This window comes from Pecten maximus, chromosome 9 (assembly GCF_902652985.1).
Source record: "Pecten maximus chromosome 9, xPecMax1.1, whole genome shotgun sequence".
NCBI classification, from domain to species: domain Eukaryota; kingdom Metazoa; phylum Mollusca; class Bivalvia; order Pectinida; family Pectinidae; genus Pecten; species Pecten maximus.
In genome coordinates this window covers 38215341-38243191 of record NC_047023.1, presented here as the reverse complement: position 1 = coordinate 38243191, position 27851 = coordinate 38215341, and the positions used below count along the sequence as shown (strand labels likewise).

The 27851-nt window shown below is 38.2% G+C and overlaps 1 protein-coding gene across 1 annotated transcript in view; it reads left to right on the top strand.

The window, feature by feature from the left end:
* LOC117333995 overlaps positions 1-27851 on the top strand; it is a 41335-nt gene that overhangs the window by 11714 nt on the left and 1770 nt on the right. Inside the window, exons 5-19 of the mRNA XM_033893416.1 lie at positions 444-511; positions 1251-1374; positions 2186-2278; positions 3320-3507; positions 3786-3899; positions 15521-15654; positions 16101-16230; positions 16645-16890; positions 17318-17497; positions 18133-18276; positions 20890-20990; positions 21232-21341; positions 22202-22329; positions 24894-25074; positions 25555-25720. Of these exons, the coding sequence (XP_033749307.1) occupies positions 444-511; positions 1251-1374; positions 2186-2278; positions 3320-3507; positions 3786-3899; positions 15521-15654; positions 16101-16230; positions 16645-16890; positions 17318-17497; positions 18133-18276; positions 20890-20990; positions 21232-21341; positions 22202-22329; positions 24894-25074; positions 25555-25720 (2107 nt within the window). The remainder of the gene's footprint in view (positions 1-443; positions 512-1250; positions 1375-2185; positions 2279-3319; positions 3508-3785; positions 3900-15520; positions 15655-16100; positions 16231-16644; positions 16891-17317; positions 17498-18132; positions 18277-20889; positions 20991-21231; positions 21342-22201; positions 22330-24893; positions 25075-25554; positions 25721-27851) is intronic.

The window sequence follows — 27851 nt, the reverse complement described above, 5'->3', positions numbered from 1 at the left end:
TATACAGAACTTCTCAGTGACAGGTATGTACTATACAGAACTTCTCAGTGACAGGTATGTACTATACAGAACTTCTCGGTGACAGGTATGTACTATACAGAACTTCTCAGTGACAGGTATGTACTATACAGAGCTTCTTAGTGACAGGTATACCTTCTTAGAAAAAATCTATTTTTGCTGCCGGGGAAAATATTAAAAAGAAAATAAAAAATATAAATGTTAACAAAGTTTAGGTTGAGCATTTACAATTGTTACACAGTAGTAACTTAGTGTCTTAGGCACTTGCTCTATTGAATTTAATGTAATCCATGGTTTCTCATAACAGAAACTCCAGAAAATATAATATGTTATATTGCTGAATTGTTGGCAATGTTCAACAATTTTTTATCACTATTCTTTTTTTTTTATTTGAATATAAGCTGACATATGAGTTATAATTTCAGGGTGTCCATTCATCACAGACCAAGGCATCGAATGGCTGTCTGAGAGTAGAGACATCAGACTACAGGAAGTGCGTAAATCTTCTTATTGAGACATATTGGGGAGACAGGAAGAAGCAGTAGAAGTGTACAATACAAAAAAAATGTTTCTTTAAGTATTGTACTTCATACCATAGATGTCTCTATATAAATGTGTACCTGTACAGGTATTGGGTCAATACATTATTATATTGACGGCCTTATTAATATCACTGAAAAGCAGACAACATTACAGTGGACAGTGTACCAGTTTAGTTTTTGGTCACCCGAGAGGAAGTCTCAGGTGGCCTATTGCGATCGTCTATTGTCCTTTGTCATCCATTGTCCATCATACCTTCATAAACAATTAGAACAGTAATATCTTTTACTTCTCTATAACCAAAAAGCCAAGGGTCGGTCATGATATTGGGCCAGTATGTGTAATGATGTGATGAATGATCTCTACCTACTTTCAGATTTTTAGGAAGCATTAGGGAGTTTGTTTGGAACTATTTTTAGGGAAAACGACAAATTCTAGATGAGAGATTCAAATTTGGAGCTTAATATATATTTATCAAAGTGACCCTATATTGCAGTTGAGAAAAGAGTAACTTAGTTTGACATTTCATCAAATTTTTATTTTATGTGATTTTCATGATAGCATTGCAAATTAAGTTAGTTTAAAAGTTATACTTTCAGTTTGTATGTTAATGTCCAATGTCTGACTACAAAAAAGAACAATTATTATAGAAGAGATAAAGATATAATATCACCTTTTTAATTTCTTTTCAGATTTCATTCATGGGGTGTAAAAACTTGACACACAAAAGTTTACACACTCTTCTCAATATGGTTCCTGTACCTACATCGATAGACATGTCTTTTACAGCTGTTTCCTCTGTTCAAATGATGCCATGTAAGTTTTTACATGTACATATTGACAACAGACATAGATTAAACTGTAAAAGATTTTGAAAACAAAAACTTTACAAGCGTATTTATTTATATAATGATACATGCTATTTACCCCAGTAGTTATTAGCTATAACCTATGCAGTCCTCTTATGAATTATTGCCACCTCATTGACCTCTTCCCCTTCAACACCTCACCACCCTCTCCACCCTTGCCACCCTTGCCACCCTTGCCACCTCACCACCCTTGCCACCTCACCACCCTTGCCACCCTCTCCAACCTTGCCACCCTTGCCACCTCACCACCCTTGCCACCTCACCAACCTCTCCACCCTTACCACCTCACCACCCTTGCCACCCTTGCCACCTCACCGCCTTGCAACCCTCACCACCCTTGCCACCCTTGCCACGTTACCACCCTTGCCACCCTTGCCACCCTTGCCACCCTTGCCACCCTCTCCACCCTCTCCACCCTCTCTACCCTCTCCACCCTCTCCACCCTTGCCACCCTTGCCACCCTTGCCACCCTTGCCACCCTCTCTACCCTCTCCACCCTCTCCACCCTCTCCACCTGTGCCACCCTCTCCACCCTCTCCACCCTCTCCACCTGTGCCACCCTCTCCACCCTTGCCACCTCACCAGTCTTGGGTTTTCAGTAGATATAATAACCAATGTTAAGTATCAATGAGCTAGGACATATTGTTAAATGTGAGTGTTTTGAAGTTTGAAAAGTACAGGTACATTTATTAAATAAGCTTTCATTCACTGGTCATTGGGAACAATTTATTAAGATGTATACAATTATATTGATTCAGCATCAATAACTACACTTAAACTTGATGGCTGTCCCATGATATCCCCACCAGCGACCATGCTGAAAACTAATGATCTGGAGGACATTATGAAGGGTATGTTACAATGATCTAGGGCATCACAGATCTTAACTGGCGCTGCAGCTAACAAAAACATAGTGTCGTTTTTCACTTCCTGTGGTTTGTTACATTAATGTTAATTCCACAGTATGAAAACCTAACATGTAACACCTCACGGTTTTGTCTTGAACAGTTTTGAACATAGCCCTGCATAATCAAGAAGAAAAGGATGTTTTCCCACTTCTTTGTAAAGATAGTCATATGGGTTTTCCCCGCCGCAGCAAGCTTTGTAATCTCAAACGCAATGTTTGTCCTACAAAATAACACACAAGGTATTGGCCAAAAAATGGCTCACCTATATGAAGGTGGCCAAAGAAATTTATTATTAATCATTAAAGTTTTAGGTAAAGTTTACAATGAAATTAAATACTTTTCAAAGACTTGTTTTTTGAGTGAATGTGAGGCCTTAAAAAGGGCCCTGATTATTTGTGTAATCAAGCAAAGAAAACAAACAGACTTACCCGGATATTATCGTCGATGTTTACAGCACACTTCTACATCGAGGATAAGTGTCAAACGCTTGATATCAACATAATTAAATACAAATTAACACAAAAGTTTTAAAGATATTAAAAAAGGTGTCTTTAATTTTTAACTGTCAGTTTGAAATGGCTTCTACGCAGACTCACCAGCCAAACCACGTCACATGACATAATCAGCCAATCAAATATTACATAAATAAAGTTGAAAGCAGGAAATACAAATCATATGTAAAAAATTGTCTCTTAAATGTACATAGGCTCTTTATTTAAAGCGCCACCAAATATACTGTATAATCAGTTTTATTGTGCGTTTGTCAAATAAATGATATTAATCTACTTCTGATCAGGTGATTCCACTCATTCCAGCGTTCTTAACGATGTAAGCAGGTCATAATATGGCCAATGTCAGACTGAAATTCAGGAACAGATACGATAACAACTACACAGAAGCAGTACTAGTTGTATGTGATTTTAACGAGGAAAAGGTTTCTTTATATCTCCAACTACAATTTATAATACTATCTAATGTTTTCAGACAAAGTTTTGACTCCTTATGAAAACTACAAGTTGGTAGTCGTGCACAATCCAAGTGATGTCAACAAAACTGGATTTTTTTCAAAAAAGCTACTGGACTTGAGTAATCCAATTTGTGTGGAGAAAGGCTGGCACCTGGAACAGACTAGCAGCCCCCAGTACAATGTGTATGAGTGTGTCGATGGCACTGTAAGGAAATTCTAATTTAAAAGTAAAACCTTCAATTCTCACAAAAATGATATGTCAGTAGGTTGGAATAGTCACCATAATGTCTAAATGAATCTATTTTATATAATATTCACCATTTTATTTATTAATTCTGTCTTTTTTGATGCTTCAAAAGTACAGCTCTGCAAAAACTAATCAATATGGACATTAACCATTAATGGAACATATATTAGCACAAAAAACACAAAAATTAAAATATGTAAACTACTGAGAACTTTACTCCTTTGACCTTGTTTCAGGGCTGTGAGAACTTGGTGCTGAGTAACGGCTGTGTTGTTGTACTGCCATTCTCCAACACTGATGATGTTACAGCAAAGAAAATAGCAACACAGATCATATCCATCATTGGCCAGGTAAGTACGTTATGTAACAGTAACAACGTAGGTTTTGTACGAAGAACTAATGAAAATATGTCATGTTCAAGTAAATAAGTACCAGTAAAATGTTAGCTGGTCTTAAACAATTTTGTCACATAAAATATTATCAATGACAGACTTGTGAGGGTTTAGACTTTTTATTAATTGACTGACCTAGACCCATAAGGAAATCGCTATTTGTGTCAATCACCGCTAATCAATAGGGCAGACCAGATCCATTTAATGTACCCGACAGCTGTGAATCTATTATATTATACCTTCAGACTTACAGGTGTATTATACCTTCAGACTTACAGGTATATTATACCTTCAGACTTACAGGTGTATTATACCTTCAGACTTACAGGTGTTTTATACCTTCAGACTTACAGGAGTATTATACCTTCAGACTTACAGGTGTATTATACCTTCAGACTTACAGGTATATTTTACCTTCAGACTTACAGGTGTATTATACCTTCAGACTTACAGGTAATTATACCTTCAGACTTACAGGTATATTATACCTTCAGACTTACAGGTATATAATACCTTCAGACTTACAGGTGTATTATACCTTCAGACTTACAGGTAATTATACCTTCAGACTTACAGGTATATTATACCTTCAGACTTACAGGTATATTTTACCTTCAGACTTACAGGTAATTATACCTTCAGACTTACAGGTGTATTATACCTTCAGACTTACAGGTGTATTATACCTTCAGACTTACAGGAGTATTATACCTTCAGACTTACAGGAGTATTATACCTTCAGACTTACAGGTGTATAATACCTTCAGACTTACAGTTGTATTATACCTTCAGACTTACAGGTGTATTATACCTTCAGACTTACAGGTGTATTATACCTTCAGACTTACAGGAGTATTATACCTTCAGACTTACAGGTGTATTATACCTTCAGACTTACATGTATATTATACCTTCAGACTTACAGGTGTATTATACCTTCAGACTTACAGGTATATTATACCTTCAGACTTACAGGTGTATTATACCTTCAGACTTACAGGTGTATTATACCTTCAGACTTACAGGTGTATTATACCTTCAGACTTACAGGTATATTATACCTTCAGACTTACAGGCATATTATACCTTCAGACTCACAGGTGTATTATACCTTCAGACTTACAGGTGTATTATACCTTCAGACTTAAGCTTACAGGTGTATTATACCTTCAGACTTACAGGTGTATTATACCTTCAGACTTACAGGTGTATAATACCTTCAGACTTACAGGTGTATTATACCTTCAGACTTACAGGTATATAATACCTTCAGACTTACAGGTATATAATACCTTCAGACTTACAGGTATATTATACCTTCAGACTTAAGCTTACAGGTGTATTATACCTTCAGACTTACAGGTATATTATACCTTCAGACTTAAGCTTACAGGTGTATTATACCTTCAGACTTACAGGTGTATTATACCTTCAGACTTACAGGTGTATAATACCTTCAGACTTACAGGTGTATTATACCTTCAGACTTACAGGTATATTATACCTTCAGACTTAAGCTTACAGGTGTATTATACCTTCAGACTTACAGGTGTATTATACCTTCAGACTTACAGGTGTATTATACCTTCAGACTTACAGGTGTATTATACCTTCAGACTTACAGGTATATTATACCTTCAGACTTACAGGTGTATTATACCTTCAGACTCACAGGTGTATTATACCTTCAGGCTTACAGGTGTATTATACCTTCAGACTTACAGGTATATTATACCTTCAGACTTACAGGTGTATTATACCTTCAGACTTACAGGAGTATTATACCTTCAGGCTTACAGGTATATTATACCTTCAGACTTACAGGTATATTATACCTTCAGACTTACAGGTGTATTATACCTTCAGACTTACAGGTAATTATACCTTCAGACTTACAGGTATATTATACCTTCAGACTTACAGGTGTATTATACCTTCAGACTTACAGGTGTATTATACCTTCAGACTTACAGGTAATTATACCTTCAGACTTACAGGTGTATTATACCTTCAGACTTACAGGTATATTATACCTTCAGACTTACAGGTGTATTATACCTTCAGACTTAAGCTTACAGGTGTATTATACCTTCAGACTTACAGGTGTATTATACCTTCAGACTTACAGGTGTATAATACCTTCAGACTTACAGGTGTATTATACCTTCAGACTTACAGGTGTATAATACCTTTAGACTTACAGGTGTATTATACCTTCAGACTTACAGGTAATTATACCTTCAGACTTACAGGTATATTATACCTTCAGACTTACAGGTATATTATACCTTCAGACTTACAGGTGTATTATACCTTCAGACTTACAGGTGTATTATACCTTCAGACTTACAGGTGTATTATACCTTCAGACTTACAGGTGTATAATACCTTCAGACTTACAGGTGTATTATACCTTCAGACTTACAGGTATATAATACCTTCAGACTTACAGGTATATTATACCTTCAGACTTACAGGTATATTATACCTTCAGACTTACAGGTGTATTATACCTTTAGACTTACAGGTGTATTATACCTTCAGACTTACAGGTGTATTATACCTTCAGACTTACAGGTATATAATACCTTCAGACTTACAGGTATATTATACCTTCAGACTTACAGGTATATTATACCTTCAGACTTACAGGTGTATTATACCTTCAGACTTACAGGTGTATTATACCTTCAGACTTACAGGTGTATAATACCTTCAGACTTACAGGTGTATTATACCTTCAGACTTACAGGTATATAATACCTTCAGACTTACAGGTATATTATACCTTCAGACTTACAGGTATATTATACCTTCAGACTTACAGGTGTATTATACCTTTAGACTTACAGGTGTATTATACCTTCAGACTTACAGGTGTATTATACCTTCAGACTTACAGGTGTATTATACCTTCAGACTTACAGGTATATTATACCTTCAGACTTACAGGTATATAATACCTTCAGACTTACAGGTGTATTATACCTTCAGACTTACAGGTATATAATACCTTCAGACTTACAGGTATATTATACCTTCAGACTTACAGGTATATTATACCTTCAGACTTACAGGTGTATTATACCTTCAGACTTACAGATGTATTATACCTTCAGACTTACAGGTATATTATACCTTCAGACTTACAGGTATATTATACCTTCAGACTTACAGGTGTATTATACCTTCAGACTTACAGGTGTATTATACCTTCAGACTTACAGGTATATTATACCTTCAGACTTACAGGTGTATTATACCTTCAGACTTACAGGTGTTTTATACCTTCAGACTTACAGGAGTATTATACCTTCAGACTTACAGGTGTATTATACCTTCAGACTTACAGGTATATTTTACCTTCAGACTTACAGGTGTATTATACCTTCAGACTTACAGGTAATTATACCTTCAGACTTACAGGTATATTATACCTTCAGACTTACAGGTATATAATACCTTCAGACTTACAGGTGTATTATACCTTCAGACTTACAGGTAATTATACCTTCAGACTTACAGGTATATTATACCTTCAGACTTACAGGTATATTTTACCTTCAGACTTACAGGTAATTATACCTTCAGACTTACAGGTATATAATACCTTCAGACTTACAGGTATATTATACCTTCAGACTTAAGCTTACAGGTGTATTATACCTTCAGACTTACAGGTGTATTATACCTTCAGACTTACAGGTGTATTATACCTTCAGACTTACAGGTATATTATACCTTCAGACTTACAGGTGTATTATACCTTCAGACTCACAGGTGTATTATACCTTCAGGCTTACAGGTGTATTATACCTTCAGACTTACAGGTATATTATACCTTCAGACTTACAGGTGTATTATACCTTCAGACTTACAGGAGTATTATACCTTCAGGCTTACAGGTATATTATACCTTCAGACTTACAGGTATATTATACCTTCAGACTTACAGGTGTATTATACCTTCAGACTTACAGGTAATTATACCTTCAGACTTACAGGTATATTATACCTTCAGACTTACAGGTGTATTATACCTTCAGACTTACAGGTGTATTATACCTTCAGACTTACAGGTAATTATACCTTCAGACTTACAGGTGTATTATACCTTCAGACTTACAGGTATATTATACCTTCAGACTTACAGGTGTATTATACCTTCAGACTTAAGCTTACAGGTGTATTATACCTTCAGACTTACAGGTGTATTATACCTTCAGACTTACAGGTGTATTATACCTTCAGACTTACAGGTGTATAATACCTTCAGACTTACAGGTGTATTATACCTTCAGACTTACAGGTATATAATACCTTCAGACTTACAGGTATATTATACCTTCAGACTTACAGGTATATATACCTAGACTTAAGGGTATATACTTTAGATTACAGGGTATTATACCTTCAGACTTACAGGTATATTATCTTCAGATTACAGGTTGATTATACCTCAGACTCTACAATATTGATCCTTTAGACTTACAGGTTATTATACCTTCAGACTTACAGGTATATAATACCTTAGACTTACAGGTGTATTATACTTCAGACTTACAGGTATATAATACCTCAGACTACAGGTATATTATACTTCGACTACAGGAATTAACCTTCAGATTACAGGTGTATATTACCTTCAGACTACAGATGTATTATACCTCAGACTTACGGTATATATACTTCAGACTTACGATATTTACCTTCGACTTACAGGTGTATTATCCCTTCGACTTACGGTGTTTACTTCAGACTTACAGGTATATTATACTTCAACTACAGGTGTATGTTTACCTCAGACTACAGGTGTTTTATACCTTCAGACTTACAGGGTATTATACCTTAGACTACAGGTTTTTATACCTTCAGACTTACAGGTATATTTACCTTCAGACTTACAGGTGTATTATACCTTCAGACTTACAGGTAATTATACCTTCAGACTTACAGGTATATTATACCTTCAGACTTACAGGTATATAATACCTTCAGACTTACAGGTGTATTATACCTTCAGACTTACAGGTAATTATACCTTCAGACTTACAGGTATATTATACCTTCAGACTTACAGGTATATTTTACCTTCAGACTTACAGGTAATTATACCTTCAGACTTACAGGTGTATTATACCTTCAGACTTACAGGTGTATTATACCTTCAGACTTACAGGAGTATTATACCTTCAGACTTACAGGAGTATTATACCTTCAGACTTACAGGTGTATAATACCTTCAGACTTACAGTTGTATTATACCTTCAGACTTACAGGTGTATTATACCTTCAGACTTACAGGTGTATTATACCTTCAGACTTACAGGTATATTATACCTTCAGACTTACAGGTGTATTATACCTTCAGACTTACATGTATATTATACCTTCAGACTTACAGGTGTATTATACCTTCAGACTTACAGGTATATTATACCTTCAGACTTACAGGTGTATTATACCTTCAGACTTACAGGTGTATTATACCTTCAGACTTACAGGTGTATTATACCTTCAGACTTACAGGTATATTATACCTTCAGACTTACAGGCGTATTATACCTTCAGACTCACAGGTGTATTATACCTTCAGACTTACAGGTGTATTATACCTTCAGACTTAAGCTTACAGGTGTATTATACCTTCAGACTTACAGGTGTATTATACCTTCAGACTTACAGGTGTATAATACCTTCAGACTTACAGGTGTATTATACCTTCAGACTTACAGGTATATAATACCTTCAGACTTACAGGTATATTATACCTTCAGACTTAAGCTTACAGGTGTATTATACCTTCAGACTTACAGGTGTATTATACCTTCAGGCTTACAGGTGTATTATACCTTCAGACTTACAGGTGTATTATACCTTCAGACTTACAGGTATATTATACCTTCAGACTTACAGGTGTATTATACCTTCAGGCTTACAGGTATATAATACCTTCAGACTTACAGGTATATTATACCTTCAGACTTACAGGTGTATTATACCTTCAGACTCACAGGTGTATTATACCTTCAGGCTTACAGGTGTATTATACCTTCAGACTTACAGGTATATTATACCTTCAGACTTACAGGTGTATTATACCTTCAGGCTTACAGGTATATTATACCTTCAGACTTACAGGTATATTATACCTTCAGACTTACAGGAGTATTATACCTTCAGGCTTACAGGTATATTATACCTTCAGACTTACAGGTATATTATACCTTCAGACTTACAGGTGTATTATACCTTCAGACTTACAGGTAATTATACCTTCAGACTTACAGGAGTATTATACCTTCAGACTTACAGGAGTATTATACCTTCAGACTTACAGGTGTATTATACCTTCAGACTTACAGGTATATTATACCTTCAGACTTACAGGAGTATTATACCTTCAGACTTACAGGTAATTATACCTTCAGACTTACAGGAGTATTATACCTTCAGACTTACAGGTGTATTATACCTTCAGACTTACAGGAGTATTATACCTTCAGACTTACAGGTAATTATACCTTCAGACTTACAGGTATATAATACCTTCAGACTTACAGGTGTATTATACCTTCAGACTTACAGGTGTTTTATACCTTCAGACTTACAGGTGTTTTATACCTTCAGACTTACAGGAGTATTATACCTTCAGACTTACGGGAGTATTATACCTTCAGACTTACAGGTATATTATACCTTCAAACTTACAGGTATATTATATCTTCAGACTTACAGGTATATTATACCTTCAGACTTACAGGTGTATTATACCTTCAGACTTACAGGTGTATTATACCTTCAGGCTTACAGGAGTATAATACCTTCAGACTTACAGGTGTATTATACCTTCAGACTTACAGGTATATTATACCTTCAGACTTACAGGTGTATTATACCTTCAGACTTACAGGTATATTATACCTTCAGACTTACAGGTATATAATACCTTCAGACTTACAGGTGTATTATACCTTCAGACTTACAGGTATATTATACCTTCAGACTTACAGGTATATAATACCTTCAGACTTACAGGTGTATTATACCTTCAGACTTACAGGTATATAATACCTTCAGACTTACAGGTATATAATACCTTCAGACTTACAGGTATATTATACCTTCAGACTTACAGGTATATTATACCTTCAGACTTACAGGTGTATTATACCTTCAGACTTACAGATGTATTATACCTTCAGACTTACAGGTATATTATACCTTCAGACTTACAGGTATATTATACCTTCAGACTTACAGGTGTATTATACCTTCAGACTTACAGGTATATTATACCTTCAGACTTACAGGTGTATTATACCTTCAGACTTACAGGTATATTATACCTTCAGACTTACAGGTAATTATACCTTCAGACTTACAGGTATATTATACCTTCAGACTTACAGGTATATAATACCTTCAGACTTACAGGTGTATTATACCTTCAGACTTACAGGTGTATTATACCTTCAGACTTACAGGTGTATTATACCTTCAGACTTACAGGTATATTATACCTTCAGACTTACAGGTGTATTATACCTTCAGACTTACAGGTGTTTTATACCTTCAGACTTACAGGAGTATTATACCTTCAGACTTACAGGTGTATTATACCTTCAGACTTACAGGTATATTTTACCTTCAGACTTACAGGTGTATTATACCTTCAGACTTACAGGTAATTATACCTTCAGACTTACAGGTATATTATACCTTCAGACTTACAGGTGTATTATACCTTCAGACTTACAGGTGTATGATACCTTCAGACTTACAGGAGTATTATACCTTCAGACTTACAGGAGTATTATACCTTCAGACTTACAGGTGTATTATACCTTCAGACTTACAGGTATATTATACCTTCAGACTTACAGGTATATTATACCTTCAGACTTACAGGTATATAATACATTCAGACTTACAGTTTTATTATACCTTCAGACTTACAGGTGTATTATACCTTCAGACTTACAGGTATATAATACCTTCAGACTTACAGGTGTATTATACCTTCAGACTTACAGGTATATTATACCTTCAGACTTACAGGTATATTATACCTTCAGACTTACAGGTGTATTATACCTTCAGACTTACAGGTGTATAATACCTTCAGACTTACAGGTATATTATACCTTCAGACTTACAGGTATATTATACCTTCAGACTTACAGGTGTATTATACCTTCAGACTTACAGGTATATTATACCTTCAGACTTACAGGTGTATTATACCTTCAGACTTACAGGTGTATTATACCTTCAGACTTACAGGTATATTATACCTTCAGACTTACAGGTATATTATACCTTCAGACTTACAGGTGTATTATACCTTCAGACTTACAGGTATATTATACCTTCAGACTTACAGGTGTATTATACCTTCAGACTTACAGGTGTATTATACCTTCAGACTTACAGGTATATTATACCTTCAGACTTACAGGTGTATTATACCTTCAGACTTAAGCTTACAGGTGTATTATACCTTCAGACTTACAGGTGTATAATACCTTCAGACTTACAGGTGTATTATACCTTCAGACTTACAGGTGTATTATACCTTCAGGCTTACAGGAGTATAATACCTTCAGACTTACAGGTGTATTATACCTTCAGACTTACAGGTATATTATACCTTCAGACTTACAGGTGTATTATACCTTCAGACTTACAGGTATATTATACCTTCAGACTTACAGGTATATAATACCTTCAGACTTACAGGTGTATTAAACCTTCAGACTTAAGCTTACAGGTGTATTATACCTTCAGACTTACAGGTGTATTATACCTTCAGACTTACAGGTATATAATACCTTCAGACTTACAGGTGTATAATACCTTCAGACTTACAGGTGTATTATACCTTCAGACTTACAGGTGTATAATACCTTCAGACTTACAGGTGTATTATACCTTCAGACTTACAGGTGTATTATACCTTCAGACTTACAGGTGTATAATACCTTCAGACTTACAGGTGTATTATACCTTCAGACTTACAGGTATATTATACCTTCAGACTTACAGGTATATTATACCTTCAGACTTACAGGTATATTATACCTTCAGACTTACAGGTGTATTATACCTTCAGACTTACAGGTGTATTATACCTTCAGACTTACAGGTGTATAATACCTTCAGACTTACAGGTGTATTATACCTTCAGACTTACAGGTGTATTATACCTTCAGACTTACAGGTATATTATACCTTCAGACTTACAGGTGTATAATACCTTCAGACTTACAGGTGTATTATACCTTCAGACTTACAGGTATATAATACCTTCAGACTTACAGGTGTATTATACCTTCAGACTTACAGGTGTATTATACCTTCAGACTTACAGGTGTATTATACCTTCAGACTCACAGGTATATTATACCTTCAGACTTACAGGTATATTATACCTTCAGACTTACAGGTATATAATACCTTCAGACTTACAGGTGTATTATACCTTCAGACTTACAGGTGTATTATACCTTCAGACTTACAGGTGTATTATACCTTCAGACTTACAGGTGTATTATACCTTCAGACTTACAGGTATATAATACCTTCAGACTTACAGGTGTATAATACCTTCAGACTTACAGGTGTATTATACCTTCAGACTTACAGGTGTATTATACCTTCAGACTTACAGGTGTATTATACCTTCAGACTTACAGGTATATAATACCTTCAGACTTACAGGTGTATTATACCTTCAGACTTACAGGTGTATTATACCTTCAGACTTACAGGTATATTATACCTTCAGACTTACAGATGTATTATACCTTCAGACTTACAGGTGTATTATACCTTCAGACTTACAGGTGTATAATACCTTCAGACTTACAGGTGTATTATACCTTCAGACTTACAGGTGTATTATACCTTCAGACTTACAGGTATATTATACCTTCAGACTTACAGGTGTATAATACCTTCAGACTTACAGGTGTATTATACCTTCAGACTTACAGGTATATAATACCTTCAGACTTACAGGTGTATTATACCTTCAGACTTACAGGTGTATTATACCTTCAGACTTACAGGTGTATTATACCTTCAGACTCACAGGTATATTATACCTTCAGACTTACAGGTATATTATACCTTCAGACTTACAGGTGTATTATACCTTTAGACTTACAGGTGTATTATACCTTCAGACTTACAGGTATATAATACCTTCAGACTTACAGGTGTATTATACCTTCAGACTTACAGGTGTATTATACCTTCAGACTTACAGGTGTATTATACCTTCAGACTTACAGGTGTATTATACCTTCAGACTTACAGGTATATAATACCTTCAGACTTACAGGTGTATAATACCTTCAGACTTACAGGTGTATTATACCTTCAGACTTACAGGTGTATTATACCTTCAGACTTACAGGTGTATTATACCTTCAGACTTACAGGTATATATACCTTCAGACTTACAGGTGTATTATACCTTCAGACTTACAGGTGTATTATACCTTCAGACTTACAGGTATATTATACCTTCAGACTTACAGATGTATTATACCTTCAGACTTACAGGTGTATTATACCTTCAGACTTACAGGTGTATTATACCTTCAGACTTACAGGTGTATTATACCTTCAGACTTACAGGTATATTATACCTTCAGACTTACAGGTGTATTATACCTTCAGGCTTACAGGTGTATAATACCTTCAGACTTACAGGTGTATTATACCTTCAGACTTACAGGTGTATTATACCTTCAGACTTACAGGTGTATTATACCTTCAGACTTACAGGTGTATTATACCTTCAGACTTACAGGTATATTATACCTTCAGACTTACAGGTGTATTATACCTTCAGACTTACAGGTGTATTATACCTTCAGACTTACAGGTGTATTATACCTTCAGACTTACAGGTATATTATACCTTCAGACTTACAGGTGTATTATACCTTCAGACTTACAGGTGTATTATACCTTCAGACTTACAGGTGTATTATACCTTCAGTCTTACAGGTGTATTATACCTTCAGGCTTACAGGTGTATTATACCTTCAGTCTTACAGGTGTATTATACCTTCAGACTTACAGGTGTATTATACCTTTAGACTTACAGGTGTATTATACCTTTAGACTTACAGGTGTATTATACCTTCAGACTTACAGGTGTATTATACCTTCAGACTTACAGGTGTATTATACCTTCAGACTTACAGGTATATTATACCTTCAGACTTACAGGTGTATTATACCTTCAGACTTACAGGTGTATTATACCTTCAGACTTACAGGTATATAATACCTTTAGACTTACAGGTATATTATACCTTTAGACTTACAGGTGTATTATACCTTCAGACTTACAGGTGTATTATACCTTCAGACTTACAGGTGTTTTATACCTTCAGACTTACAGGTGTATTATACCTTTAGACTTACAGGTGTATTATACCTTTAGACTTACAGGTGTATTATACCTTCAGACTTACAGGTATATTATACCTCAAAATCATGAGGATAATGTATAATGATCTGTTACGATGTACACTTATTCAAATGTTAATCTGTTGCAGTGTCGTGATAATCTATTTATTTTGGGCGGACTTTCCAATGTCAAGGAAGATTTACTAAAAATAATGTTGGACAAAGTCAACGAAACCCTAAGAGGCTGGGCTGATCTGCTGGATGGAGCAATATATTACAAAAAGTGAGTTATCTGATGCACATATCATATATGAGAGATTTATAATTACCCTGTAGACCTCCTAGCTGACACACATGAGAGATTTATAATCACCCTGCATGACTGAGTGGTCTGTCCTGTAGGTTTGTTTCTATATTAAGAGTGACTTAGTGGTCCATGACTGAGTGGTCTGTCCTGTAGGTTTGTTTCTATATTAAGAGTGACTTAGTGGTCCATGACTGAGTGGTCTGTCCTGTAGGTTTGTTTCTATATTAAGAGTGACTTAGTGGTCCATGACTGAGTGGTCTGTCCTGTAGGTTTGTTTCTATATTAAGAGTGACTTAGTGGTCCATGACTGAGTGGTCTGTCCTGTAGGTTTGTTTCTATATTAAGAGTGACTAATTAGTGGTCAATGACTGAGTGGTCTGTCCTGTAGGTTTGTTTCTATAATTATTGAATTTCTACTTCAGTAAGGAAGATGAGCAGTTATTAAAGGAACACAAGTTTGATGACCAGGTACAGACGGGATTAGGTCACACACTTCTCGACAATCTCAACTCAGTTCTGAAAAACAAAGATCTTCTCAGAGCTGTCAGCTTGGTAAGCTAACAATACTTGATATCATGAATATAAGTACATCACATGTATTCCATTTAATACCAGACTTTCCCAGTACTGTCAACTTACATGATCAATTGGTTAAACTTTATATTAGATGGAATAGAGTTATGTACACCTGTGATATGAGGATATTACTGGAAAATATGACAGTGTCACACTCTGTTGACAGAATATTTTACTGTTTTTCACTAATGGAATATTCTGTCATACTCATGAAATCTAATCAAAATAATATTAAAATCCTCTCTTTATTGCACATTTTTAGAAGCAAAGTACATACAAGGGTTAGATGAAGAGGAATTGACAGTTGAAACTCCACCAATCAGGAGTAAAGATAATGTATATCGATAAACATGTATGCATAATAACTTTAGATTCCATTTTAATTCTAAGGCAAATGATCCAAAGCATTCCTTCCTCAAGTCAACCCAGAAAACTATGAGAAAGTTATTCCCGTGGAACAATTTTGGGTTTTTTACGGAAACCTTGAAGGCATTCGAAGCTCTAACAACCAGACCTCATCCAATCGCATCACTAGCTGACATTACAAAAACTTGTCCTCCCGCTCTGCTCAAAGAGTTTGATTCCCAGTCAGGTTGCCGTGAAATCAGTAAGATTCTGGACATTCTACATGAACGAGTGAGTATAGACAAATAAATGGGGTTGGAGTAGGTTGTTTTGTATGTTTTAATAAAACAGTGTTGATAGCATTGTGAACTCACGGAATCATACTTATTACTGATCCATGGCCATTTATCTGAAGATCAAACATAATATTGACCAGGAAAATAAGTTATAGCTAAATTTACGGGGAAATCAAATGTGTCGTTAGCATTTGTGAAACCAGTCATGGACATTAAATTTTGTGTAACCACCCCTTGTTAATATTCTGCTGTAGACTTATATATGAATGTTCGCTGGGTATTTATTTTTGCATTATTCTTATAATGACTGCAAACAAAGCAAAATTAAATCCCCCCAAAATATTACCTGCTATATGGGAATATGTCTAGAATATTCCATTTAATAACAAACAGTAATTAATATTCATCCTGTATTTGTCCAGGGTTGCTGTTTGTACTTCCCCGCCATTGACAGGAAGCCAGCTTTCTGTGACCTCAGCAGGCTGACCTCACTTATCAGCCTGGGGGGTCAGGCTTCTCAGCGTGAGCACATTCCCGGTGTCGGGACAGACATACCCTGTTGGAGGATGGATGACTTCAAAATTCTTTTTAATGGCAAAAGTGTAGGTTGTGATTAGTTTTAATAAATATTGTGTCATTCATAGGAGTTTTACTACTGTCAAACCAAGAGGTCATAAAGTCCATGATTGCAGAGGTCAACTTATTGTGCCTCTGTCATTTATTTTAATGTATTTTCAGTTACTAACAACATAAATAAAAAAGAAAAATCAGGCATGTTACCGAAAGAATTGCACTTGGACGCTACCAGTAAATACATGGATATTCAGAACCACAAATGTGTTTCTCTGTTGTAGAAGTGTGAATAGTATTCATAGTATTGTACTGTGGGTGTGACAGGGGAAGACAAACATGTTGTAGATGGAATAAATGGTCCTTTTGTCCTCATTTCGCAGCAACATATTCCGGTTTTAAATTTAAGTATGGATATCTATATACAAATCAATGGCATCGTGTAAAAGATCGGTATGTCCGACATTCCATGTGGCTATTTACAATGTCATAAGACATTCAGAAATGTGCAAATGATGACATAGATGTCACTTTCCTCTCCCTCTGTCGCCATTGTTGACTATAGCCAAGGTGTTGTCCGGCGTTGGAATAACTGTTAGTGTGTTTCCATTTACCAGTGTGATAAGCTATTGTTATCCTTACCAGTCTATTTTACAACCCATTGCAGGGTCAGATCAACCTATTCCTGGACGTTCTGACAGAACAGGGTTTGGTGTTCAGGTTCCCATGTTCTCTCAAAAATCCAAAGTTAACAGACGCCCTTGTTTATGTGATGTCTGCAGACCTCCCAAAAGATCCAGACATACCAGTGGTAAGTAGTGAATAATGATTATCTCCCCTGATGATCCAGATATACCAGTGGTAAGTATACGTAGTGAATACTGATTATCTCCCCTAATAGTCCAGATCACATATGGTAAACAATGAAATGTAATAAGCTCCCCTGATTCTCAGACAGATTGGGCTAGTATAGTGATGATCCAGACTTTGGTTAGTTGTGAATCGTAATTATCTCTCTTGATGATCCAGACATATTTGGTTAGTAGTGAATTATAATGATCCATACATATTTGGTTAGTAGTGAATCGTAATTATCTCCCTTGATGATCCAGACATATTTGGTTAGTAGTGAATTGTAATGATACAGGCATATTTGGCTAGTAGTGAATTGTAATGATACAAACATATTTGGTCGGTACTGCATTGTAATTATCTCCCCTGATGATCAAGACATATTTGGTTAATATTAAATTGTAATGATCCAGACGTATTTGGTAGTGAATGAAATGATTAATTGTAATTTTCTCCCTTGATTTTGTCCCTGCAGGTAGGGCGTAAGAATTGTACCTGCTGCCCCCATTGCATGATCGTAAAAGGCGACTAATCTTGGGATCTTATCTTTTCTCTTCTTTCTTAACAACTTTCTTCTTCCTAATGTTTCCCTTGACAATGCCTCACTTTTGGCCTTTAGTTGAGCGTTCACCCCTGTGAGGAAGGCTTTGGGTTCTGTCCCCTGGCCGAGACATACCAGAGTCTTTAAAAATGGTAGTTGCTGTTCCTGCTTAGCGCTCAGCAAATTAGGAGTGGGACGACTGGTTCGCCCGTTGTCAGTATAATGTGACCGGGTGGGGTGTACTGCTGGGTGTCTTCGGCAGTATGCTTCAGTGAGGTAGCACTCTAAATCGGCAAAAGATCCAGCCTATCACAAGGAGACTTAACACGAACATACCACAGCCTCCCAAAATGACCTTGGTCGTCCTTAAATGACCTTAGCTGTTAATAGGACGTTAAACAAAATAAACCAAACCAAACCAAACCAAACTCCCTTGATTATATACCAGATGTTTATCAAAAACCTCTAATTACTGATAGTTTCTTATCATGATATTAATCGCTCTCCAGAACTAAGCTACTAGAGGAGACTGTAGATTATATAGTCAGTCTCTCATCCAGAACTACCAGAGGAGACTGTAGATTAGTTAGTCTGTCATCATAACTACCAGAGGAGACTGTAGATTGGTTAGTCTGTCACCATAACTACCAGAGGAGACTGTAGATTGGTTAGTCTGTCACCATAACTACCAGAGGGAGACTGTAGATTGGTTAGTCTGTCACCATAACTACCAGAGGGAGACTGTAGATTGGTTAGTCTGTCACCATAACTACCAGAGGAGACTGTAGATTAGTTAGTCTGTCACCATAACTACCAGAGGAGACTGTAGATTAGTTAGTCTGTCACCATAACTACCAGAGGAGACTGTAGATTGGTTAGTCTGTCACTATAACTACCAGAGGAGACTGTAGATTGGTTAGTCTGTCACCATAACTACCAGAGGAGACTGTAGATTGGTTAGTCTGTCACCAGAACTACCAGAGGAGACTGTAGATTGGTTAGTCTGTCACCATAACTACCAGAGGAGACTGTAGATTAGTTAGTCTGTCACCATAACTACCAGAGGAGACTGTAGATTGGTTAGTCTGTCACCATAACTACCAGAGGAGACTGAAGATTAGTTAGTCTGTCACCATAACTACCAGAGGAGACTGTAGATTAGTTAGTCTGTCACCATAACTACCAGAGGAGACTGTAGATTGGTTAGTCTGTCACCAGAACTACCAGAGGAGACTGTAGATTGGTTAGTCTGTCACCATAACTACCAGAGGAGACTGTAGATTGGTTAGTCTGTCACCATAACTACCAGAGGAGACTGTAGATTGGTTAGTCTGTCACCAGAACTACCAGGGGAGACTGTAGATTGGTTAGTCTGTCACCAGAACTACCAGAGGAGACTGTAGATTGGTTAGTCTGTCACCAGAACTACCAGGGGAGACTGTAGATTGGTTAGTCTGTCACCATAACTACCAGAGGAGACTGTAGATTGGTTAGTCTGTCATCATAACTACCAGAGGAGACTGTAGATTGGTTAGTCTGTCATCATAACTACCAGAGGAGACTGTAGATTGGTTAGTCTGTCACCATAACTACCAGAGGAGACTGTAGATTGGTTAGTCTGTCATCATAACTACCAGAGGAGACTGTAGATTGGTTAGTCTGTCACCATAACTACCAGAGGAGACTGTAGATTGGTTAGTCTGTCATCATAACTACCAGAGGGGACTGTAGATTGGTTAGTCTGTCATCATAACTACCAGAGGGGACTGTAAATTGGTTAGTCTGTCATCATAACTACCAGAGGAGACTGTAGATTGGTTAGTCTGTCACCATAACTACCAGAGGAGACTGTAGATTAGTTAGTCTGTCACCATAACTACCAGGGGAGACTGTAGATTGGTTAGTCTGTCACCAGAACTACTTGAGGAGATTGTAGATCATAGTCTTTGTGTCAAGTCTATGAACCATGCATGAATTAGGACTTGATATACAGATCTTTTACAGCTACTGTACATGTATTGTATATTACAGGATGAGGTTTGGCCAGCAGCCGTACCAGATGGAGACCTACAGAGAGACACCTACTATACCTGTCCTTCACTTCCTCCATGGTTGTTCCCCTGCTTCATCAGGTAACATGGCTATTAAAGAGTTTACTCTCACTAATCGTTTTATAAACCTATTTTTTTTACAGCGTTATAAAAACCTAGTACACTACTATATTAATCACTTGCCTGGGTTGAAGTGGGGGATGGGTCTTATAATGACAGGAAACCAAAGTACCCAGAGAAAGATCTCATGGTCGAACAGATGACTCCATGTAAACTCACATAGTGGATGATAATTTTGTATAAAGTTTCTTTACAATTGCAGAAAGCTACAAGAGACCTCCAAGATGGTGTTGATGTGGAAGTCGGGCCTAGTCCTCCATCAGGGCCCTGTCATGGTGTTGGTGGAACTCCTTACAAATGAAATTAACCAAGGTGAGTTTCTTGGCAGAACTCCTCACTGACAAATTCAACCCAGGTGAGTTTCTTGGTGGAGCTTTGGTGGCGACTCACCATGACACACCATGACACCATGACACACCATGACACCATGACACACCATGATACTCCATGACACACCATGACACAATTGTACACCAAGACACACCATGACACACCATGATACTCCATGACACACCATGACACAATTGTACACCATGACACACCATGACACACCATGACACAATTGTACACTATGACACACCATGACACAATTGTACACCATGACACACCATGATACTCCATGACACACATACACACCATAACACCAAGACACACCAAGACACAATTGTACACCATGACACACAATGACACACCATAACACACCATGACACATCATGACACAATTGTACACCATGACACACCATGACACACCATGACACAATTGTACACCATGACACACCATGATACTCCATGACACACATACACACCATAACACCAAGACACACCATGACACAATTGTACACCATGACACACAATGACACACCATAACACACCATGACACATCATGACACAATTGTACACCATGACACACCATGACACACCATGACACAATTGTACACCATGACACAATTGTACACCATGACACACCATGACACCTCATGACACAATTGTACATCATGACACACAATGACACGTCATAACACCATGACACCTCATGACACAATTGTACACCATGTCACACAATGACACACAATTGTTCACCATGACAGACAATTATACACCATTGTACACTATGACACACCATACTGTGTTGTGTTTAAGGTTTTCAGAACATGTTGTTTATTTGTTGACAGATCTGCCTTGCATTGTAATCAGTGCCAGAGTGCAAATGGCTGCCATGTCTGATACCCTCCATGTGACCTTCACCAATGTCAAGACGATCCTTTCCGGAATATTGAATTCCAGAAATGTGTTCGCTGTGGTATGTCTCATAATAGTGTAAATGAAGAATTTCAATAGGACAGCAATTATTTACAAAAATCTCCCAACCATTAAATCAAAATTGACATGATTGAGATCAGAGCTGTATATCTATAATTTATATCTTAATATTATGTACTGTCAAATGTTAAAAGAAAAAGGTGAGAATGTACTGTAATCATGTATAATTATGTTGCCCACCAGACATTTAAAGATTGGAAAAAAAATGTAAACATTTCTCCCTCACACACACACAAACATCTCTTATCTACGCTCCCCCCCCCCCCCCCCCCCCCCCTTCCTCCATCCCGGACACACCCTATCCCTAATTTACTTCCCCCTTCTCTCCTCCCTCCCACACACATCCCATCCATTATCTCGTTCCCCCTTCTTTCCCTCTCCCACACACACCCCATCCATTCTCTCGTTCCCCCTTCTTTCTCGCTCCCACACACATCCCATCCATTATCTAATTCCCCCTTCTTTCTCGCTCCCACACACATCCCATCCATTATCTCGTTCCCCTTCTTTCCTCCCTCCCACACACACCCCATCCATTCTCTCGTTCCCCCTTCTTTCCTCCCTCCCACACACACCCCATCCATTCTCTTGTTCCCCCTTCTTTCCTCCCCCCCACACACACCCCATCCATTCTCTCGTTCCCCCTTCTTTCCTCCCCCCCCCCCCACACACCCCATCCATTCTCTCGTTCCCCCTTCTTTCCTCCCTCCCACACACACCCCATCCATTCTCTCGTTCCCCCTTCTTTCCTCTCCCACACACACCCCATCCATTCTCTCGTTCCCCCTTCTTTCCCCCCCACACACACCCCCCATTCTCTCGTTCCCCCTTCTTTCCCCTCCACAACACCCCATCCATTCTCGTCCCCCCCTTCTCCCCCCTCCCACACACACCCCATCCATTCTCTTGTTCCCCCCTCCTTTCCCCCCCACACACCCCCATCCATTCGTCTCGTCCCCCCCCCCCTTTTTTCCTCCCCCCCCCCCGCCACACACCCCATCCATTACTCTCCGTTCCCCCCTCCCTACTTTCCTCCCCTCCCACACACACACCCCATCCATTGTCTCCGTTCCCCCTTCTTTCCTCCCCCCCCACACACCCCATCCATTCTCTCGTTCCCCCTTCTTTCCCCCTCCCCACACACCCATCCATTCTCTCTTCCCCCTTTTTCCTCCCCCCCCCACACCACAACCCATCCATTATCTCGTTTCCCCCTTTCTTTCCCCTCCCCTACACCTACACCCCCCACACACACCCCATCCATTATCTCGTTCCCCCTTCTTTCCCTCCCTCCCCACCCACCCCCATCACACCATTTCTTCCCCCCTTCTTTCCCCTCTCCCACACACACCCCATCCATTCTCTCGTTCCCCTTCTTTCCTCCCTCCCCCACACACACCCCATCCATTCTCTCGTTCCCCCTTCTTTCCTCCCTCCCCCACACACCCCATCCATTATCTCGTTCCCCCTTCTTTCCTCCCTCCCACACACACCCATCCATTCTCTCGTTCCCCCTTCTTTCCTCCCTCCCCCACACACCCCATCCATTATCTCGTTCCCATCTTCTTTCCTCCCCCCCCCACACCCCCCATCCATTCTCTCGTTCCCCCCTTCTTCCTCCCCCCCCCACACACACCCCCATCCATTCTCTCGTTCCCCCTTCTTTCCTCCCCTCCCACACACACCCCATCCATTATCTCGTTCCCCCTTCTTTCCCCCTCCCACACACCCCATCCATTCTATCGTTCCCCCTTCTTTCCCTCTCCCACACACACCCCCATCCATTCTATCGTTCCCCCCCCCCCCACACACCCCATCCATTATCTCGTTCCCCCTTTTTTCCTCCCCCCCCCCCCCACACACCCCATCCATTATCTCGTTCCCCCTTCTTTTCCCCCTCCCACACACATCCCATCCATTGTCTCGTTCCCCCCTTTTTTCCTCCCCCCCCACACACCCCATCCATTATCTCGTTCCCCCTTCTTTCCTCCCTCTCACACACCCCATCCATTATCTCATTCCCCCTTTTTTCCTCCGCCCCCCCCACACACACCCCATCCATTATCTCGTTCCCCCTTTTTTCCTCCCCCCCCCACACACCCCATCCATTATCTCGTTCCCCCTTCTTTCCTCCCACTCACACACACCCCATCCATTATCTCGTTCCCCCTTCTTTCCCCTCTCCCACACACATCCCATCCATTATCTCGTTCCCCCTTTTTTCCTCCCTCTCACACACACCCCATCCATTCTCTCGTTCACCCTTCTTTCCTCCCTCCCACACACACCCCATCCATTCTCTCGTTCCCCTTTCTTTCCTCCCTCCCACACACACCCCATCCATTCTCTCGTTCCCCCTTTCTTTCCTCCCTCCCACACACACCCCATCCATTATCTCGTTCCCCTTTCTTTCCTCCCTCCCACACATACCCCATCCATTATCTTGTTCCCCATTTCCTCACCATTATATCCCTGTCCCTGATGCAGTTCACCATCTTAGAGTAAAGAAAAACTAATACCAGATGATTTCCTCACTGTTTGTAGAAAACGCTTTGCTGTAAGGTGTGTAACCCGACCAGGAACAGGAGACGGGCCCTGAGTGCTCAACACAACTGTTGTCATGTCACAGAAATGAAATTCAAGCATTTGACAAAAAGAGATGTTGTTATGTGCAAGAAAAGAAATGCTGATGTTTTAATGACCAAGGAGGAGTTTGTTGGCCCAGGTTTGTTTATCGACAATGCTGTTGTTATTTCTACACTGTTAGACCATTGCTTGTCCTTCACAACAGTGGACAACTTTGCAATGTATGGAGTCTTCAAAAAAAAAAATGTTGCTTCTTCATAACGCAGTGTATTGCAGTGTATTGCACTATTTTGTCACTTGTTACCTGACCTTCTGAGATTTACATAGGCATGAAAAAAAACCATCAGATTTATACAGAATACAAACATATAATGTGACACAATTGAGTGCAATGTTGAATTTTGATATAAATTATTTTAAATGAATTTTCAGCTTATTTCCATTGATTAGCATGACTTCACTTCATTCATAGATAGATTTTAGTGTACAATGTATTATATAATATTAAAAAATCCAATTGAAAAAAAATTTGCAGCAGTTTGTTAATATTTGTTTATAGTTTCTAACCCAGATATGTTTGAGATTGAAATTCCCTGAACTCTTTGTTAATATCTTACAGATTACAAACCATATGATCATGTCCCAAACCATGTTGTTTTAAGCAACATTGTAACAGCAACCAACAGTGAAAACATGGACAAATCTCTACGATGTCATCTTTGTAACAACTGTGGACAGAATGGAATGAGTTGTCACGGCAACTTGGAATCTGGTATAACTTCAAAGTAAGTACACTAAATGTAGTATTCTTCATCAGGTGGTATATTTGGTTTACTAATTTACAGAGAAAGTGTTTCTCCCCCTCCCACACATCTCCAGTAATCAGACTATAAAATAATCTGTAATATGAGGCTGTACAAGGAAGATGTTTAGGTATTAAATATGTGATATATATTGTAGGGCAATAAGTTAGCAACATACCATATGATTTTTTTTTATTGTGATGCTCCAGATTGATTTATAAAGAATTTTCATCAGTTTTACATTGTAGTTATCGTTCAATCTATATACATGATTGGTTTTTTAGATCATTCACTACCAGTTCAATAGCAAAAGGCATCACTTATTAGACCTTATTATACCCCTGCAACGAAGTTAGGGGGTATTCTGGAATCAGGTTGTCCATCCGTCTGTCCGTCTGTCTGTAGACACATATTGTCCAGACAATTCCTCCTAAACCGAAGGACCGATTCCAATGAAACTTAATTCACACACATATTAATGATCATGTGTAGATGTGCATGCCACTTTCTTTTTCTCAAAATTATGGTTGCTATGGCAACTGGTCACTATAAACAGGTTTTCTGATAAGAACCATAACTTTAAGTTTGTCCAGACAACTCCTCCTAAACCGAAGGGCCAATTTCAATGAAACTTCACACAAATATAGAGGACCATGTGTAGATGTGCATCTCACTTTCTTTTTCTCCAAATTATGGTTGCTTTGGCAACAGGTCACTATATTACTGGGTTATCTTAGTTAGCCTTTAATTAAGAGTTCCAATTCACCATTGACTCGTGCAGATTGCAGGGGTATTAGTCAGCCATCCTGGGGACAGTTCTAGTTTTTATTAGTCCCCTGCCATTTGGAAAATTGGGGGACTTTAGGTTTACCCTCCGTCTGTCTGTCCCTCCGTCCATCCGTCTGTCGCGCAACAATTGTTCAGACAACTCCTCCTAAAGTGCTACTCCGATTTTAACGAAACTTGGTATACATGATCAGTATAACATGTAGTTGTGCATCCCACATTTTTTTCTCAAAAATTCATTTTTTCAAAATGGCCGCCGGCTTCTCATTGGTTGAGGCTTGTCCAGACAACTCCTCCTAAAGTACTACTCCGATTTTAAAGAAACTTGGTATACATGATCAGTATGACATGTAGTTGTGCATCCCACATTTTTTTTCTCGAAAATCCATTCTTCAAAAATGAATAGGTGCACTTCTAGCTCAGGCAGGGGACTTTGTATTGCTGTTGCAATACTATCAATCCTTGTATAACTGGTGATCATGTTTTCTGGATTCCTTTACTGGGCCTTATTTTTAGCTCGTCTCTTCGAAGAAGAGTGAGAGCTTATGTCGTCACTCGGGCGTCGGCGTCAGCGTCAGCGTTAGTTTTTCAAATGTTAAATTTTTGGTGCAAGTGTTGAAAGGCATAGTAATTTATGGTAATATGGTCCCTGTTTTGGTCAAACTATCCCCTGCCAGAGTTAAATTAAAAGATTTTTTGGAAAAAAATAGATTTTTGAAAAATTTTTGACTTTATAATTGTACTAGGGTGCTGATATTTGGCAATAGAGTCCCTCTGGGATTAAATTATCCCCTGCCGGGGTTAAACTAAAAGATTTTTTTGGGAAAAAAACAGAATTTTCAAATTTTTTGACTTAGAATATTTCTGCGTTAAGTTTTTGGTGCAAGTGTTAAGAGGTTTTAATACATCACTTTATAATTGTACTAGGGTGCTGATATTTGGCAATAGAGTCCCTCTGGGATTAAATTATTCCCTGCCGGGGTTAAACTAAAAGAATTTTTTTGGAAAAAAACAGAATTTTCGAATTTTTGGACTTAGAATATTTCTGCTTTAAGTTTTTGGTGCAAGTGTTAAGATGTTTTAATACATCACTTTATAATTGTACTAGGGTGCTGATATTTGGCAATAGAGTCCCTCTGGGATTAAATTATTCCCTGCCGGGGTTAAACTAAAAGAATTTTTTTGGAAAAAAACAGAATTTTCAAATTTTTGGACTTAGAATATTTCTGCTTTAAGTTTTTGGTGCAAGTGTTAAGATGTTTTAATACATCACTTTATAATTGTACTAGGGTGCTGATATTTGGCAATAGAGTCCCTCTGGGATTAA